The sequence below is a fragment of the Anopheles gambiae genome, chromosome 3 (assembly GCF_943734735.2).
Source record: "Anopheles gambiae chromosome 3, idAnoGambNW_F1_1, whole genome shotgun sequence".
In the NCBI taxonomy this organism is placed as follows: Eukaryota; Metazoa; Arthropoda; class Insecta; order Diptera; family Culicidae; genus Anopheles; species Anopheles gambiae.
This window is the reverse complement of record NC_064602.1, coordinates 76,213,121-76,230,182: the sequence shown is the minus strand read 5'-3', so window position 1 is coordinate 76,230,182 and position 17,062 is coordinate 76,213,121. Positions and strand designations below refer to the sequence as shown.

Sequence of the window (17,062 nt, the reverse complement as noted above, 5' to 3'; positions counted from 1 at the left end):
ACCCACACGAAGCGGGCCCCACCCGAAGCCGCATAAACCGCAGCATTAAGCAGCCACTTATGCTACCGTTTATGTATAGCGATCTGTTTTTTTTGTTTTGTGTTGTTTGCCTTCTTCTGCCGTTTCTTCACATTTTCACCCCTCACGAGCCATTCCGTAGGTGGGGCATTGGCGCATTGGGCATGATCGAATCGAACTGTCCCCTCTGTGTCCCTCATCAAACCACTCCACTGCCCGCCCATCCCCGCTTTGCATGCTTTTCTAGTGGAAATCGGAATGGAATAAATTCCGATAAAATAAGTCAATAAATTATAGAGCGTGCTGCGCTGTTCCGTTTTCGCCGGCGCTTGACAGGCAGCACCACTATGAAGGGGGGGGGGGGGGGAGTGTTGGGGAGGCTTTTGCTTCCTTCCTTTCGGCCGCACAGTAGCACCCCGAAAGGGAGCATTTTCTGCGCGCAGACTTCCCCTTCACTCCCCCGGTTTTTGTCACATTGAATCGCCCAAAACGCCCACGGAACGGTGCTTTTGCATATTTATGTCTGAACCCTATGTCGTGCGTGCGTGCGCGTGTGTAGGTGGGTTGGAATGGGTTTCGATGGGTGGGCGATGGGACCGAACTGCACTGTCCGGTGCTTTTCCCAGACCGATAAATAAATTAGGTGCTGATGCATTGAAATTAATTAACTAATTAATTATTCCAAATGGATGGTGTGAAGCGCGGCCGCGCCGCCCCCGGGCAGCGCCGTAGACACCGTGCAAGATAATAATGGGCTTTAATGGGATCGATAGCTTGATATGATTTCTGTTTTTTTTTCGTTTATATTTTCAAACCTCAATAACTATTAGTGATATCTGTAAAATGAGAATTTACGAGGAGAGTCTGGCGTGTAAAAGAACACGCATAAACAAAATTCCACAGGGAATTTGCGTACTCACACACGCACCAGGGAGGGTAACGAAAGAATGTCCGAACAACAATGCCAAACCAGTTAATGGGAAGCAATTTTGCCCTGGCCCTGCTTACCGACTTCTTCCCCCTTTCTATTCACGGGGCCTGCGTGCGGTTCATCCCATAGCAAACATCCCAACCCAACGAACCCTTTCCCGGTGTCTGTGTTTACATTACGCTTTCACATCATCGCGGAGCGGACGGGACGGGACTGACGTGGCTAATAGTGCACGCCGTCGCCGTCGTTTTTGTGGCATCATCTCGAAATTTTAACGCACAGAGGAGAGGAAGACAAGAGAAAATACGCTACGCAACACAACCGTCTTGAGAAAGCCGCCCCGGAACATAAACCGGAACGGCCACAAACGAACTCCGCGGCCACAATAGCCGCGGCTCCGGTGTACGGGTACTCTGGGTACACACCGGTGGGAAATGATTTGTCAAAAATTAATTTGTGAGCCCCGGTTTTGGTTGCGCGTTCCGCTGTTTGCTGCCTCCGAGAGCCGGTTGATTTATTGCAAACAGATTTCCCGAAACACGCGGAGCAACCCCTGTCGCATCGATTCGATCGTTCGCCCCAAAACGCACAATGCTCAACTCTTGCGTCGTACGTCGTCTTCGGCATCGTGAGCATAACAATTCTCTGGCCGAATAAAAAAACACGCACAACTCCTTTACATGCATTCACCGGAGTTAGGGTGCGACCACGAGCTGCACGAGCATACAAATGCTGGATGGAAAGCGGAGGAATACGGTATAAGCTCGCTGCTTTCTCGTTCTGCCGACTCGGTTTTCCACCACACACACACACCCTTCTCAATGGTGCCTCCAGAAATCCAGAGCGGACAGCAAAAATCGAAGTGCATTTAGAAGCCCGAACAGGAACGGCCCAGGGAAGCAACTACAACGGCAAACGACGCGACGCGGACGAGACGAGGACTGTTATTCTTACTCATCAGCATCATCAACGAGTAAACATCAATTTCACGATCAGAAACACGATCATAATCATAAAGAACTGGAGCCGGAGCGAATCTGTCCGTGATTTTCACATTGCCACCCATCATTGAGCGCCCGCTCCCTCCCCCTTTCCAAGCTTTACCTTGTTCGTTCTTGATGCTCGTTATGTCGAGCACGGCAGGGCGAGTTGTGTTTGGCTTTTGGCTTTCATGGTCCATTCGTTTCTTCTGTCTGGTGTGTGGAGTTGGGAATTGGGATGCTGTTTTTCGCCGCTTTCGTTTCGATTGTGATTCTGTTTAAACCTTCTTTTATCTAATTTAAACTCTTGCTTGGGAAGCATCTACACTGACTGGGCTTCTTTTTTTGTTGGTTTGTTCTAATGTCCTCTTCATGAAGTTTCGTTCCAAAATATCTTCTTCAAAACGATTTATGTACCTTTAAAATATTGATTTCTTTCCACGGGACATCCAACAAAACCGACGACCCAAATCAATCCTCCGCACGAAAAGACACTTAGAGGCCGGCCGTTGTTAACTTCCCCGAACGATAATTCTCACCCACAAGAGTAAGGCACGGCGAAGCAAACCTTAGGCACCCAGGCAACAGCCTCAAAGCCCCTGAAATGGGGCCATATTTGTTGAGCAACCCCCGATACCCTCGCCTCCCCCCGAAGTATCGGCCCTGTTCCCAGCGGTGTTCCCGCCGCACAGATAACGAAAAAAAAGGGCCAAACCCATCTCTCCAGCGCACGATTCCCGGGTGCTGCAATCCGGCGAAGGTCAGCGTGCGCCCAAGCACAAGCATCACCCGAACCGTGGACGGCTACTCCGAAAAGGGTGTATCGCTGGCATAGGATGCAGCCAGGTAGGATGGAAAAAATAGAGTGTTGGATAAATAAAGGCATGGCCCCGGGGGAGAGTCTGGACCTAGCAAAAGGGGGCCTCCTGCACGACGGCCCCCGGAATCGGATGGAATAAATCTCGATAATTTAAGAAAACTAGCCGGTCGGTCGGTCAGCGAACGGGGGATGCGACCACAGCGCGCACCGCACGCCAATCACGCCGTAGGCCGCCTACAAAACCGAGCCTGTTTGCGTTGCCCCCTGTTCTTCGGGGGGAGTGGGGGATTGCTGTCTGATCTTAAGCGAGAAGAGAACGGAACGAAAAAAAAGCCGAACAAGTGATGGACAGAGGGCAAGTAAACAAAACATTCGGCGCCCGGCTAGCCACCTAGCCGTTGTGTTTCGCTTGCCTTCCCGCTCCCAAAGGCCGGTCCGAGAGTTCCGATAATTTACGACGTCCCACAGAAAGACCTCACGACGCACCGCGATGATGATGGCAGAGATGATGATGATGGTAGTGATGCTGGGCAACAACCAGCATCACAACCTTACCAGACTTACCTGAGCCTCGCCGAAACCGAACCACTTTCGACCACAACGCCGCCTTCAAAAAGGAGTCCGAAACGATCACTATGACAACCACCGAAGCGAACCAAGCAAAGCGAACGCAAACAACAAGCAACGAGAGAAGCAGAAGAAGCAGAGGAAGAAAACCGCCCTTAATCACTCCAATTCCGAAACTCCAACAGCTCCCCCAAAAAGCCCCCAAATAAACACTACTACAGACAAGAAGAAGAAGAAGAAGAAGAAGAAGAAGAAGAAGAAGAAGAAGAAGAAGAAGAAGAAGAAGAAGAAGAAGAAGAAGAAAAAGAAGAAGAAGCAACAAAAAAAGTCAAACACACGGGCGAAATTATGCTTCATTTTTCGTGAATTCAAAATTGTATTTCATTCGATTTTGTTTGTGTTTTCGGTTGTGTTGTGCGAGTGTTATTCTCTCTCTCTCTTTCTCCCTTTTTTGTTATTATCTTCTCGTTCTTAAAAGGGAGTTTTTTCGTAGTTTTGTTTCTACCCTTTTCCCGCTTTTAACAATGTTTGCTCCTTTTGCTTCGTTCTATCTAGTTTCACCTTCAAACCTTCAATTTTAACCGCTTCTATTTACCTCTTTAACGTGGCTCTTTCCTTTCTGTTACTGCCGTTGTTTGTTGCCTTTTGTGAGTGTGTATCTCTTTCATCGCGCTTGCTTTATGTTTCACATGTGTAATAAATTATTATCTCCTAATGTCGAAATGTACAAATTGGAGCGAGTTTTACATTGATGCGCCGTTTTTTTTTGCGAGTTTTGTCCGGGTTGTTTTACTATTTCATTGCTCGACTCGACGTGTTTCTCTTCTTCACTTTATATCTCTTTAGTGTGCGCCATTGTTTGTGCCTGGATGTGTCTAATTTTCATCTGATTTGGTTTATTATGTAATTTTCTTGCCTTTTCTTGTTTGGTGGCTTTTCCTTGCATTATGTATTTCTTACTCTTTTTGTCTCTTGTTTTGTTACGGTAACTAGTTAATTTACATTATGTGTGTGTGTGTTTGTTTCTCTCTGTTTCGCTCGTTCTTCCTGTAATTTCTTTGCACTGTCTCTTTATGGCAATAATTGTGTAATTTTCTCCCGATCGCACCACGCAACGGCTTCAGACTGTTGTTTTTGTTGTTTTGCTTGCTTTCCTCTTTCCTTCCCGCCCTCACTAGATGCATTTTGTTGGTCAGTTCTGTTTTGCTTTTTTGTCTTGCGAAAATGGCACACTCAACTCAAAACGACTCTAATCATCTTACACATCTTTGTGCTTCCAATCCTATCCATCGACTAACCTGACGAAGAGAAGAGCACGAAAGATCGAACGGACCGAATAAAAACACGGATAGGAAAGTGTGTTCGTGTGTTACGTGAAAACAGGGATCAAGTTAGAACAGATTTCTTTAGCGCATCACACACACACACACACACAAACACTCGCGGGGACCAATGTGCCACGTTTTGAGGTGGGAACAGATTCAAGTACAATTATTACATTTCTTACTTACTGAAACGATTCAACTTCGTTACGGTGTGTATGTGTGTGTGTGTTGCTTATACGTTGTGCGCTTTTCTTGTGTTTTGCGTTTTCTATGCTTAAGTCAGGACCACAGCTACGTGGAACCGTTATCGCTCTTATATGGAAGGCCATGTAAAAACTAGTATCACGATCATTTAAGTCATTCATATATATATATATATATATTTAGTCCTATATATTCCTCTCACAGTCCCCTGGGATGCCTGTCTCACTACTTCATCTTCCTCAACTCATCTCATCGCTTCACCCTCCCACACTAACTCTGGTCCTTTTGCATTAGGTTGTTTTTTTCTGTTTTCATCGCGCAACCCTCTCGTGAAAATACACATTTCAAATATATTTGGCAAATAAGAGCAGAGGCGCAATAATAGTAATAATAATAGTAAAGGGAGTAACACATCTACCGCGTGAGGGCTTTGCGCCTCAAAGCCTCCCGGAAGAATTACAATACATAGCGCCCTGCACGGCAACCCTTTGGCCCAGGCCCAATGCGCTTCCGTTTGCTTCGTACGTGGCCAAAGAGATCATCGTTAACGTGTTTCGTTTTAAGAGGCGAGGGTTTTGTGTGTGTATGTTTCCGTGTGTTTTGTTGTTTGTTTAATGCTAAATCTTATTCGCAAAAATATGTTAAAACTAAAAATCAACAAAATTGACTGCCTTTGTGTTTGTATAGCGTTGACTGCAACATTTCGCTTGACTATAATGGTGTCCGCTCTTTCTGCTTCCTCCTCCTAATACTACTTACAAGTAGTTCCTATGTACAAAACGCTTTTAGTTGTTGGGGGCAACGGAAAATAGGAACCCTGTTCCCCGCAGCGTCCCCATTATCCCACCAAATATCCCACTAATTACACGAAATAAGCTCTTCCGTTGCGTCCCATCTGGGGCGTCTCCGGTATCGTGGAGTACACGTGACCAAGCGAGGCACTGGAGCGGCTCATGTTGTAGTGCTGACTCATCGGAGCCTCGTAGTGTTGCGAGGACGCGGACGAGGACGATTCGTCCTCGGTGTTGCAGGTGCTCTGCGACGGCGTGCTCTGCGGGATGCCGGCCACTGGGACCGGCCCACCGGGTGGCACAATCTGCCCACCGTTCGGGCCCGTCTCGCCCGGGCTGATCTTGCACCACTGCTCGAGCGACGTGGGCGCTGGGGTGTAGCGAAGGTTCGCCGGACTGCGCGTAATGTCGCCCAGCTTGGCCGGCACTCGGTCCTTCGGCACGTCGGGCAGCGCGTACCGCAGCTTGTCCCAGAACTTGCGCTCGCCCCAGCACGCCACGGTGCAGGTGCGGATCAGCAGATGCATGATCGGATCCATCGCCACGATCTCCACCGGCGCGGTCAGCACCAGCACGATCTTGTGCCGCCGGTGGGCCGGCCGGATGCTTTCAATCACCGACTGCAGCGCCACCCGGAACTGGGGCTGGGACCACTCGGTCTGCAGGAAGTTCATCGACACCACGAGCAGCAGCTTGCGGGCCGAATCGGCCGCACTCTGCAGCGAGTCGGCCAGGAACGCCCCCGGATGGACGTCGCGATGATGCTGACACACGGAGTAGCCGTGCAGCTGCAGCTCTGCACCGAGCAGCCGGCCCACAAAGTCACTGTCGTGCACGCTGTGCACGAGATAGCAATCGTACAGCCGGTCCGAGTCCGGCTCCTTCCTGCCACCGACAATGATCGGGTCCTTCACCAACCTCACACCGTACCGGGCGTGTGCCCACAGCCGCACGTCCTGCCGGAACACACAAGCCAACGCGACGATCAGCGCCGTACCGATGATGGCCACCAGAATGGCCGCCAGCAGCGGCACATAGCCACCACCAATCAGTCCGTGCCCGAGCAGCACCGTCCGATGCACAGCAGGCGGTCCATCTCCGTCCACTTCGCCCACCTCTGCACCGGCACCGAACACACCACCACCCTGCCGACTGTCGCACGACGCAATCGCATCGGCCACCACCCGGCTGTCCGCACAGATCATCCGCTGCAGCTCGAAGTTACCGCTCACCGTCCGGATCCAGCGCTGCATCCGCCGCAACGACTCGCAGTCGCAGCGCCACCGATTGCCGTCCAACGCCACGCGCGCCAACGACCCAGTCTCACCGGCCGCCGCAAACGCCTGCCACGGGCGGAACTCGCTGATGCGATTGTCGCTCAAGCTGACCACCTCCAGGAACCGCAAACTCTCGAACGTTCGCTCCCCGACGTACGCGATCGCGTTGTGGTCCAGGTACAGCTCGTTCAGGTTCGTCAGCTGATCGAACTCGAACCCGCGCAGCTCGTTGATGTAGTTGTTCTCGAGATGAAGCACCCGAAGGCTCGGGATCCCATTGAATGTACGGTTGTGCACGTCCCGGATGTTGCTACCGTTGAGGTACAGCACCTCCAGCTTCTTCTTCCCAATGAACTGATGGCTCGCGAGCTGGCGGAGCTCATTCCCGTCCAGATAGATCGTGGACGCGTCCATCGGGATGTGCTCGGGCACCTCCGTGTAGTCCGCACTGCCACAGTCCACGATGTTCGCCTTCCAGGTGTGGTCGTGGTAGCAGCTGCACCGGTCCGGGCACGTCATCTTGCAGTCGCACGCATCAAACTCGCAACAGTGGCACGTTGCGAAGCAGTGCGTCTCGTACCGGCACAGGAAATCGTGCGGTCGAAGGTCCATCAGTGGGCGAATGCTTGCGCCCCGCTCATGCTCCATCGTGCAGAGGACTGTGTCGAGATCCATCACGCGTGGATGCTGCCGCAGATGGGCAAGTTTGTTGATGCCCTGCAGCCACTCCATCGTACAGTCGCAGTGGATCGGATTGTCGCCGAGATAGAACGCGGGCACTTCCCGGTCGTCGGCAACGCGAGTTAGAGCCAACGCACCGATCTCCAACTTTCGCAGGTAGTTCCCGTACAGCACCACCTTCTCCAGGGAGCGCTTGGAGAGGAACGTACCAGCAGCGACCTCCTCCAGCGCGTTGTTGTTGAGGAACAGCGTTTCGATACTGTCCGGGATGCACTTTGCATCGACCGACGTTAGACGGTTGAAGGACACATCCAACATCTTGATCTGCAGATTGTTCAGGTCGTAGTAGTTGCCCAGCTCGGTGATGTTGTTCTGGTGCATATCGAGCCACTCGAGCGACACCGGGAAGTGTGAGTAGTCAAACAGCCGGATCTGGTTGTCGGACACGTTCAGGAACACCAGTGCCGGTAAGGACGTAAACACGCCGCTAATGTCCTCCAGCTCATTGTTATCCAGCCGAATAGCCCGAATCGTTGGGTTGGAGCTGAATGCAGACTGGTCGATGTGACGGATCTGGTTCGAGGCGAGATTAAGCACATGCAGCGACGACAGCGTCACAAACGCATCGCGCGAAATGTTCGTGATGCGATTCTCGACCAACCGTAGTCCCAGCAGCTGCTCCAGACCCTCGAATGAAGCGTTGCTAACCGCACTGATACGGTTCTTGCCCAGATCGAGCGACTTCAGGAACCGCAGCTTGCCCAACCCTTCCGGTATCTCCGTCAGCCGGTTGTCGTTCAGGTTCAGATCGTTCAGATTCGTCAGATTCTCCAGCGCTCTCCCGTGCATCGACTCAATCAGGTTCGACTCCACGTACAGCTGGTTCAGCACGTACAGCTCGGAGAAGTGATGTTGCTCGATGCGCTTCAGCCGGTTGTGGGAGAGGGTCAGTGCGACCAGATTCTTCAGATCGCTGAACGCATTGTCCGCAATCGATTCGATCTGGTTCGCCTCCAGGTTCAGTATCTGCAGACTGTACAGCTCCCGGAACACGTGCCGATCGATCTTGGTGAGTGCGTTGTGAGCGATTTCCAGCACTACCAGCCGCTTCATGCCGGCAAACGTGTTGCGCTTGACCCACTCGGACGTTAGCTCGTTGTGCGAGAGGTCCAAGATTTCTAGCCGGTCTAGGCCCTCCAGCATACCGGGCGCCAGCACCGACAGGGAGTTGTTTTGGAGATAGATCTGGCGCAGTTCGCGTGTCGATTGGAAGGTTTCTGGGGGCAGAGCCACCAGCTTGTTGCTGGACATGTTGAGGACCTTGAGGGAGCCAAGTCCAACGAACGAACGGTCGGCAAGCGCGGTGAGCAGGTTGTCCTGCAGCATCAGCACGCTGAGTGACCGGAGCGACGATAGACCGTTGTCGGGCAGGGCTAGGAGGTCATTGTGCGAAAGGTCCAACACTTCCAGCCCAGTGTTGCACGCCTTGCCCGGTGCCGTTGGCCCGTTGCCCCAGTCGGAGAAGCCCAGCTGCGACACATCCGTCAGCCGGTTGCGGGTGAGATTGAGGTGACGCAACGAGAACAGCGGACAGAACACGTCCGTCGGTAGGGCCCAGATGTTGTTGTCGGCTAGGTCGAGCCGCTTCAGCTCCGTCAGCCCGCGGAAGCTCTCCGGATGGAACTCCAGGTTCATCGCCGACCAGTCGGTGTTGTGCGTGCGGAGGGACAGCGAGCGGAGGTCCCGCAGCGTTGCCAGCACCATCGAAGGCACGTACTTGATCTTGCAGTACTCGATCTTGAGGTCGCGAAGGCGTCGCAGCGAGCCGAGAAACGCGCCCGAATGTTGGTTCGCTTCGAGCGAACTTTCGAAGAACAGAATGTCACTGCACTCGAGCCGCAGCGAGTTGATGCGTTCGATCTGGTAGGAGGACAGGTTGCGCATCAGCGTGTCCGTAGCACCGATCGTTTTCAGCTTGCAGGACAGCACGGTGGTGACGGTGGCGGGCGCTTCCTCCTCGCCCGTCTCGCCCAGGACGCGCTGCCATTTGCAGCCCCGCGGTGCAACGTCCATGCGGGACATTAGGTTCGAGCGGGCCACGGCCACGGTGACCAGGCCCAGCAGGAGCAGGACCGTCACGATCTGTTGAAGCTGCATGATTGTGCCTTAACTGACAATGCGCTATATCGCCCTAAGCACTCTAAGGACTCTTTTCACTTTGTTTTCCCTAAATTCGTATGGCCACGTTGCCACACATATACACTCACACGTTCACATACACTCTAACACGGCTTTTTGCGTTACTCTGCTTTACTTTTTCTTTGCTTTTCTTTTTGGTTGTGAAGCCCTCGCTTTATATTTTGTGGGTAAAAACTTTCGAGTTGGGCACACGTACACACATATACACACACACTCACAAACACCGCAGAGGCTCTTTCACTCTCTCGGAGGGACACAACACGCAAGTAAAATCGTTGAAAACACCGTAACGGGCGTGGGAAAGGGAAGCTTAGCAGCACCGAATTTCGGGGGTGTTGTGTCGAAGGAAAACATAAAGTCGTAACAAACGGAGGAAAACGAAAAATCCCGGCAAAGGGAACACACACACACACACGCGGGCCCACACCCGAACGCACTCCCGGGTGCCTAGAAACTTTTCGTCGTCGAGCCTGACTCTACTGCTGCTGCTGCTGCGGCTGCCACTTTTCTCGTGCGGTTGGTATGGAAGGATGCCAGCACCAGCACGGACAGCATCATCATCGTCGCTGGTTGTGGGGGTGGTTTTTTCGCAACACCGGCTATATCACCACGGTGCCCCGGGTTGCCCGGTTTTCGGTTCGCCGGAGACGCCGACGACACAAACACACACGCTTACACACGCGCCCCACAATCGCATCACTTCGAGCAACACGGTTTCTTCATTACGGCTTGCGGTACGGGGAGGGAGGGATGGTTTTTTCGCCTCGTTTTTTTCCCGGCTATCCTAGCGAAGGATTCGATTTTTCACAACACTGCTTTTCACGCTACAGACACAGACAACGCACACACACACAAAGACGCACACACGCTTCAATGCTGTACACTTTTCACCAGTCGCGTGGGGTTGATGGTACGAGAAATTGTCCGTTTTCTTGCGTAATTGCGACGGGTTTTAACACGCAAGCTTCACTTTTCACACTGCTGTTTGAATCACACTAGAAAGTTCTTACAACTTATGAATGTACCGATGCGTTTGCTTAACTTTCATACAAACGATACAGTTGTATCGTTTTTGTTCTGTTTTTTTTTTTCGTTATGATTAAAGCGGTTTTAAGCTTAGGCGTTTCTTGACGGAGCGTACGACCAATGCAACGTACGTCCGCTTGCGATGAGAGTTTGTTAACGAATGAACAGCACGGTGAGCGTGAGGTACGAAAGTAACATCATTCCCTTCTCGTGAACCCGCATGGTTTGTTCAGTTTTGTCCATTTGTTTCCATTTCTTCCCATTATTGCATGCCCTAAACGCTCCGTTTCTCTCTCTACTTCACGCTCGCTCTCTCGCTCTTGCCCTTTGTCAAATTCACCACGCCGGTGAGAAAAGCCGAAGCGTGAACGCGCGCGTTCATCCCGAGGTGAACGATTCATCCCGAACGGCCCACAACATTCATTCCCGCGCTCTCTCTCTCTCGCTCTCTTTCTCACTGCTCATTGCTCACTTCTCACGCGCGCTCTCAGCATCCCGCTCGTCGTTGCGTGCAAGTGCATCGAATGCATTCGACGGGGGAAGCGAGAGAGGTGACACCAGAAGGAGAGCGAGAAGGCAGACAACCAGACCGTCGCGGCCGGTCATAATTTTTGGCTCGTCTCGCTTTGCTCCGTTCCTTCGCAATATGCAACGAGTTCGGGGAATATTGTGAAGAGAGAAAAAAAAAACATGAACCAGCACGGTTCGGCCCAGCTAATTTCGACCGACTGTGTGTCCACATCCTTGTGTTGAAGAAGAAGGACAACAACCAAACAGCTACACAACAACCAAAAAAAAAGTGCACCACAAACATCCTTGCCCCGGTTCCAGGTAGGACCAAGCGAGTCCCACTTTCAAGTATATGAAACAGTTACCAAACTAACCTCTTTTTCTGTTGTTTGCTGGTTCGTTCCTTTCTTCAAATATTTCTCAGCTCATTTGCCGAGGGTTTGAGGGGGCATCCGAAAAGGGATCACCCGTCGAGATTTTTGGTTTTAGACACAGACACAGAGCACACAATGTCGAACAACACAAACAGGGCAGTCGTACACAACAGCCGCTCGAACCGAATAGACTAGCGAGCAGGAGTAATTAAACAAAAACAAAACCCAAGTTCCCGAGGTTCCACAAATCGATTCCCAACACCGCCCTCCCGCATTTGCGGCTGTTTTGGGTTCTGGGTTTGATTGATTTGAATTTTTTATCACTTTATGGAATGCAACGAACCTCGGAGTCGAAGTCGCAAAGCGGCGCAGCGGTCCTAAAACTTTCCTTTCTATTGCCAACCACACACAAGCGGCCAGCGGGCCCGGGGAAGCAAATATTTTTGATAATGAAGACGATAATTAGTGGCGCAATGTGAATGCGTGTGTGTGAGGAGGGATGAAAACGATGCTTGGTGCGGTTTATGGTAGCGATAGAGGCATAAAACAATCCCAACCAACCGGACGGAGGGAGGGATGTAAACTGACTGCGGAGGGGACACAACGAGTGATTAATCCTTTCAAACTGATCACAACCGAGCGCGCCAGTTCGCCCCTCCACTCGGTTGGAAGCAATGGAATGGAATGTCAATGACGCGAATTTGCATATTTTATGTCATCCGCTCCGGGAGGATGGACAGAGCGGAAATATCGGTCAACCGAAAAGCCAAAAAGGACAATAAAGTGTTGTGGAGGGACAGCGGACACGCACTCACAACAACAACAACACCAACAAAAATGCTGCCTTTTTTGTGGCCATTTTGAGTGTTGGGGGATTTTTTTTTGTGTGTCTGCTGTGGGCGAGGATTTCGCGGACTCTAACCAAAATCACCATAGACTCGCAAGGGAAGTTGACAGAAGTGTTAAGTGTGTCTATACGCCCGGGAAGCAGGGGGTAAGCGACGCATCAAACGACAGAAGTGTTCAGCTCTGTGTAAAAAATCAATAGAATTCTGTCCCCCGGCATGCCATTTCGGGACTGCTGGGAAGAGTTCTTGTTCTTCTTTTCGAGACAAAGAGAATAATAAAATGAGTAAGGGTGTCGTCTATTTTAGCAAAATTTTTATATTACTGTGGTATTTTAGCAGCAGACACAAAGTGGCAAATAAGAGCTCGAAGAAAATACACGTTTTTTTGCGATTGGTATCACAGAACAGGAGAGGCGAATAAAGTCAAAGTCTAAGTAACTAATTGAAGTAAAAAATCTAGCAAGAAAAGGGCATACAGAAAACCTACCGATAGTTGTATAATGTTCTTTATCGCAATATGAACGTTTCTCTTGTCTTTGTCAAGGTTAGCAATGATTTCAATGTTGACTCATCATCTTCTTCTTCTTCTTCTTTTTGGCACAACATCCGCTGGCGGTCAAGGCCTGCCTGTACGCACTAGTGAAGCGGGCTTGGCTTTCAGTGACTTAATTGTTACCACAGCAGGATAGTCAATCCTACGTATAGGGGCACGGTCTAATCGGGGCTTGAACCCATGACGGGCATGTTGTTAAGTCGTTCGTTGACTCATCATACCATATTACTATTAGAGGTACAAAGAAGTAGTCATAATTGTGATCATTGTCGTAAAAGTTGTGTACTCACAGGAACAAAAGGTTCTTTTCGGGAATGAAGATTGTATTTCAAATGCAAATGTGTTAAAATATGCAAGTACAGCTTATTTGAGAGGCGATGGGACTGTCGAATAAGAGAGGTTTTCAAATTACAGAGGTGGAAAGTGAATGAAAGGTCCATCCAAACAAGAAAGAGACAGAACATTTAGTATGCAGCCTTAACTGTTGCTATATGAAACTACGAACAGGATTGCCAATTTGAGCATACATCATTCAATAACCATGGCAACACCATACACAAATAAGAGGGACACAGATTTCAGAGGTTTTCCAAATTAGAGGAACAAAAATGTGCTGGAAATCAAGGGACTGTGAAAAATGTTCAAATAAGAGAGGTTTTTCAAATTGGAGAGGTGTCAAATAAGAGAGGGTTCACTGTATTTCCCTTTTTAAAACGTTTAAAAATTCTTGAAGAACAGTAGTTTGCTCCACAATTGGTATATTTGCCCTTTTACATAGCCTTTCAAGCATTTATGGTGATAAACTTGTAGCGATTAATGACTAACTCTCGTGATTCATACTCATCTTGCGAGCAAGCAGCTGGTGTTGAGTTACTTTCAGTCGAATCTGCCAATAAGGCAAGCAAAAGCTATCTGCTCATAACCAAAGAATGCATCTCCTACCCATCGTCTCAACCAATCTGGTTCTTATCTTGTCCTTTTGTATTGTTTCATTTGTAGAAAGTGATACAACATCACACACACATCGTTTGCTTTCGCTGCATGCTCAGCGTCATGCGATCGCAGCCGACTGTCGCAATCGATTCCCGGAGTATAATTCTATCAGCTCATCGATGCATATACAGCTCCTTTGCTCTTGGTTGCCGTGCTTGTTACACAAAACTTTCCTAAGGGTGCTCTGGGGAGTGTATGTAGCGATCGTATCGTACCAATGCACTCGAAAGAATTGCCGTCACATCCTGAAGTGCTTCACGCTGCACATCACCTCAATTGGCTGTGACAATACCTGCGACAACTGTACTGTATGGATGGGTAAAACCTTCCAAGTGAAATGTGACCTGATTTCAAGTATTGCTTCTTTTTTTTTTGCTACACTCAATTTCCTTAACAATCGCTCAACTTTACTGCGGACAATTGAAACGCTTGCAAAACTTCGCCACTGCCTGCTGTTGCTGATAAGCATCTTCACCGAAAAAAAAACGACCGATTGCCCTTACCGTTTGGCCCGAGGGACGTCATCATCCTATCGATCTTTAGGCGTTCTTGAGTTCCTTTCGGGCAGAGAGGTATCACTACATTTTAGTTCGAGCAATACTTCACAAAGGGGACACACTGCACCGGAACGCGTGTGTATAAGCACTGCATCATTGTCGCTCGAATAATGTTGCATATTTTATGTTGGATTGATTTCCGTTTTTTTCCTTTCTCTCTCTATCTGGATTGGTTGCTCCAGAAAGAAAGAAACCCCTGTGCGCTGTGTGGAAATTCTTTGCCCAACATGTACAGCTCACACAACTCCCATGTGGAGCGGCATATTTAATTCATTGATGTGATGAAATCAAAACAATTTTCCACTCCCCCAGCACAACCCAGGCTCTTGGGTGTGGAGTATGTAGCCCTTTTTTCGTAGCCTCCGGGAGCGCTGTAGTTCGCTTGCAGCCCCTCACTATAGCCAGATAGAAATTGATTGTTGTGATACTGTGAAATCGCTTACGATAATAGACGGAAAAGCCACTCTCGGGTCGGTCCGAAAGGAAACTGCCCTGTTCCAGTTCGAACCAGGAGAAAAGCGAGCTGTTTAGATTTTTTTTCTCTACTCTTTTCCCTGTACAAAGATTGGGAAAATGGTGCAGTTTTTTTCCATGCCCGCTTATTCGATTGGACGGAAAAAGCAAGCGCTTCCAGTGCCAGGCCGGTAAGGATAAGAAGGAACGGTTTGCGAGTAAAATCAAGACTGAACCAAAAAAACAAAAAAACAAAAAAAAAACAAATTGCTGATCGCTGGACTGCACTCGGATTTTTTGTGTAGGAAGGGTAGGAACCACTATCGCAAGGTACTATTTTGGGGCTTCGCAAAGAACTACTTTGGAACTCCCGTTTAGCACCGGCTGCCGGCAGCAATGGGTAAGGTGTGACGAGGAAATAAATTGATCATTCGTTTTTATTTCCCACTCTACTTAGGCGATATTAGGTTACGGCGTTCGTACTCGTTGCTGGGGTTGGGCTGATTTTAGACGAGCAAACAGCAAAGCACTCTCCAGAGATTCGCTGCACTGAGGTTCAATATTGAGATTAGTTTGGTGCTGCTTGGAGCAAGGGAGCATGGTGTCTTGTTGGTTTTGTTGAATTGTACAAAAATAAACACGAAGGCAAAATAGTGTACGGGACAGGTCGGAATTCATGAAAGGATTATAAAAATGATAAAAACAAGCCTTTAAAGACCTTCAAGACTGTCCACATCATATGAAAATGATCAAATGATTTTCATAGTTTATTAAAATTGAACTCAAATCTTATTAAATATCAAACCATTTGTAAAGAAAGTTAACCTGTTTTCAAGCCTTATTGTATGGCGAAATACGATAACGATCATAATAACGATGAAAAAATCTGTAGAATATTATTGTTTTCCTCAATAAGTGGCTTAGTCTAATTGAATGAAAAAATAAAACTAAAAATACGTTTTGCCTAAACTACAATTTTGTGTGGAAAATCTTTGCTAATATACCTATTGAAAGAGATTATTAAAACAAATTTTCTTATAAATTCACAAGCAATTGATAGCCCTTTGTTCGCGCCGTTTCACTGAATTTGTGTCCAGCTTAATTACTTTTTGATTTTTATTAGACTACGCCTTTGAACATTCCCCCCCGTTCCCGCTCTTCGGGTCACTGCATATTGACGGCAAATGGGAAGAGTTGTTGAAAGCAGAGCGCTTTAAATCGTGTCCACCAGGTTCCGGTCTCATTATTTCTGACCCATCCCGCTGCCTGCACTGGACCGTATCACTGTAGACGAAAGATATTACCACGGCCAGAACGCTCCTGGCTCTCGGCCGGATCCTTTTCCACCGGCCCGACCGGTGAAGCCTCCTACAGAGCCCAAGGAAACTCAAACACAGAACCGCACCGTACCACCGTCATCGTGTGTTCGATTTGCGTTTCCCGGTGTGTCGTGTCGTCGGCGCAAAAACTGGGAAAAGAGTTGCGAACACACAAAGAGCACACCATCCCATCCCAGCGTGGAATAGAAAATGCATTTTACAGTGCACTTCTACCCACACGTGAAGGGGACCCTCTCGGGAACAACCTCTCCCATCTCTAGCAGTGTTTTATCGGGCAGCGAAGCATGCGAGCGGATGACTCAATAAAAACGGACCAGGACACACTCAGTCGGGCGTAAAATTGATTTAGTTTATGATATCCATCGAACGGTGAGGCCTGGTCTATGCAGGGGGAAATGAGAGGGGGGCAAATTTTGGAGCTTCAACACATCGCCTGGTTTGAAGCAGTGTGGGAAGCACCGAGCGGTGGTTTGGCAATATTGAAACTCGATTGTTTTGTTTGCTGAAATCGAGCGTGTTATCAACTCGTCCGGCTACGGCCGGCCGTACGGGACTACGAGCCCCAGCAACAGGGTTGCAGTCGATGCAGTCGTTTGTTTTTCATTTCCTCCATAC

At 49.3% G+C, this 17,062-nt stretch overlaps 1 protein-coding gene across 1 annotated transcript; it reads right to left on the bottom strand.

The window, feature by feature from the left end:
* Positions 1-4,075: 4,075 nt before the first annotated feature.
* Positions 4,076-10,997, bottom strand: LOC1270739 (toll-like receptor Tollo). The gene has a single exon (XM_309458.3). The coding sequence runs from the start codon at positions 9,749-9,751 to the stop codon at positions 5,708-5,710; it is 4,044 nt and encodes a 1,347-aa protein (XP_309458.5). The 5' UTR covers positions 9,752-10,997; the 3' UTR covers positions 4,076-5,707.
* Between the last annotated feature and the right edge of the window lie 6,065 nt (positions 10,998-17,062).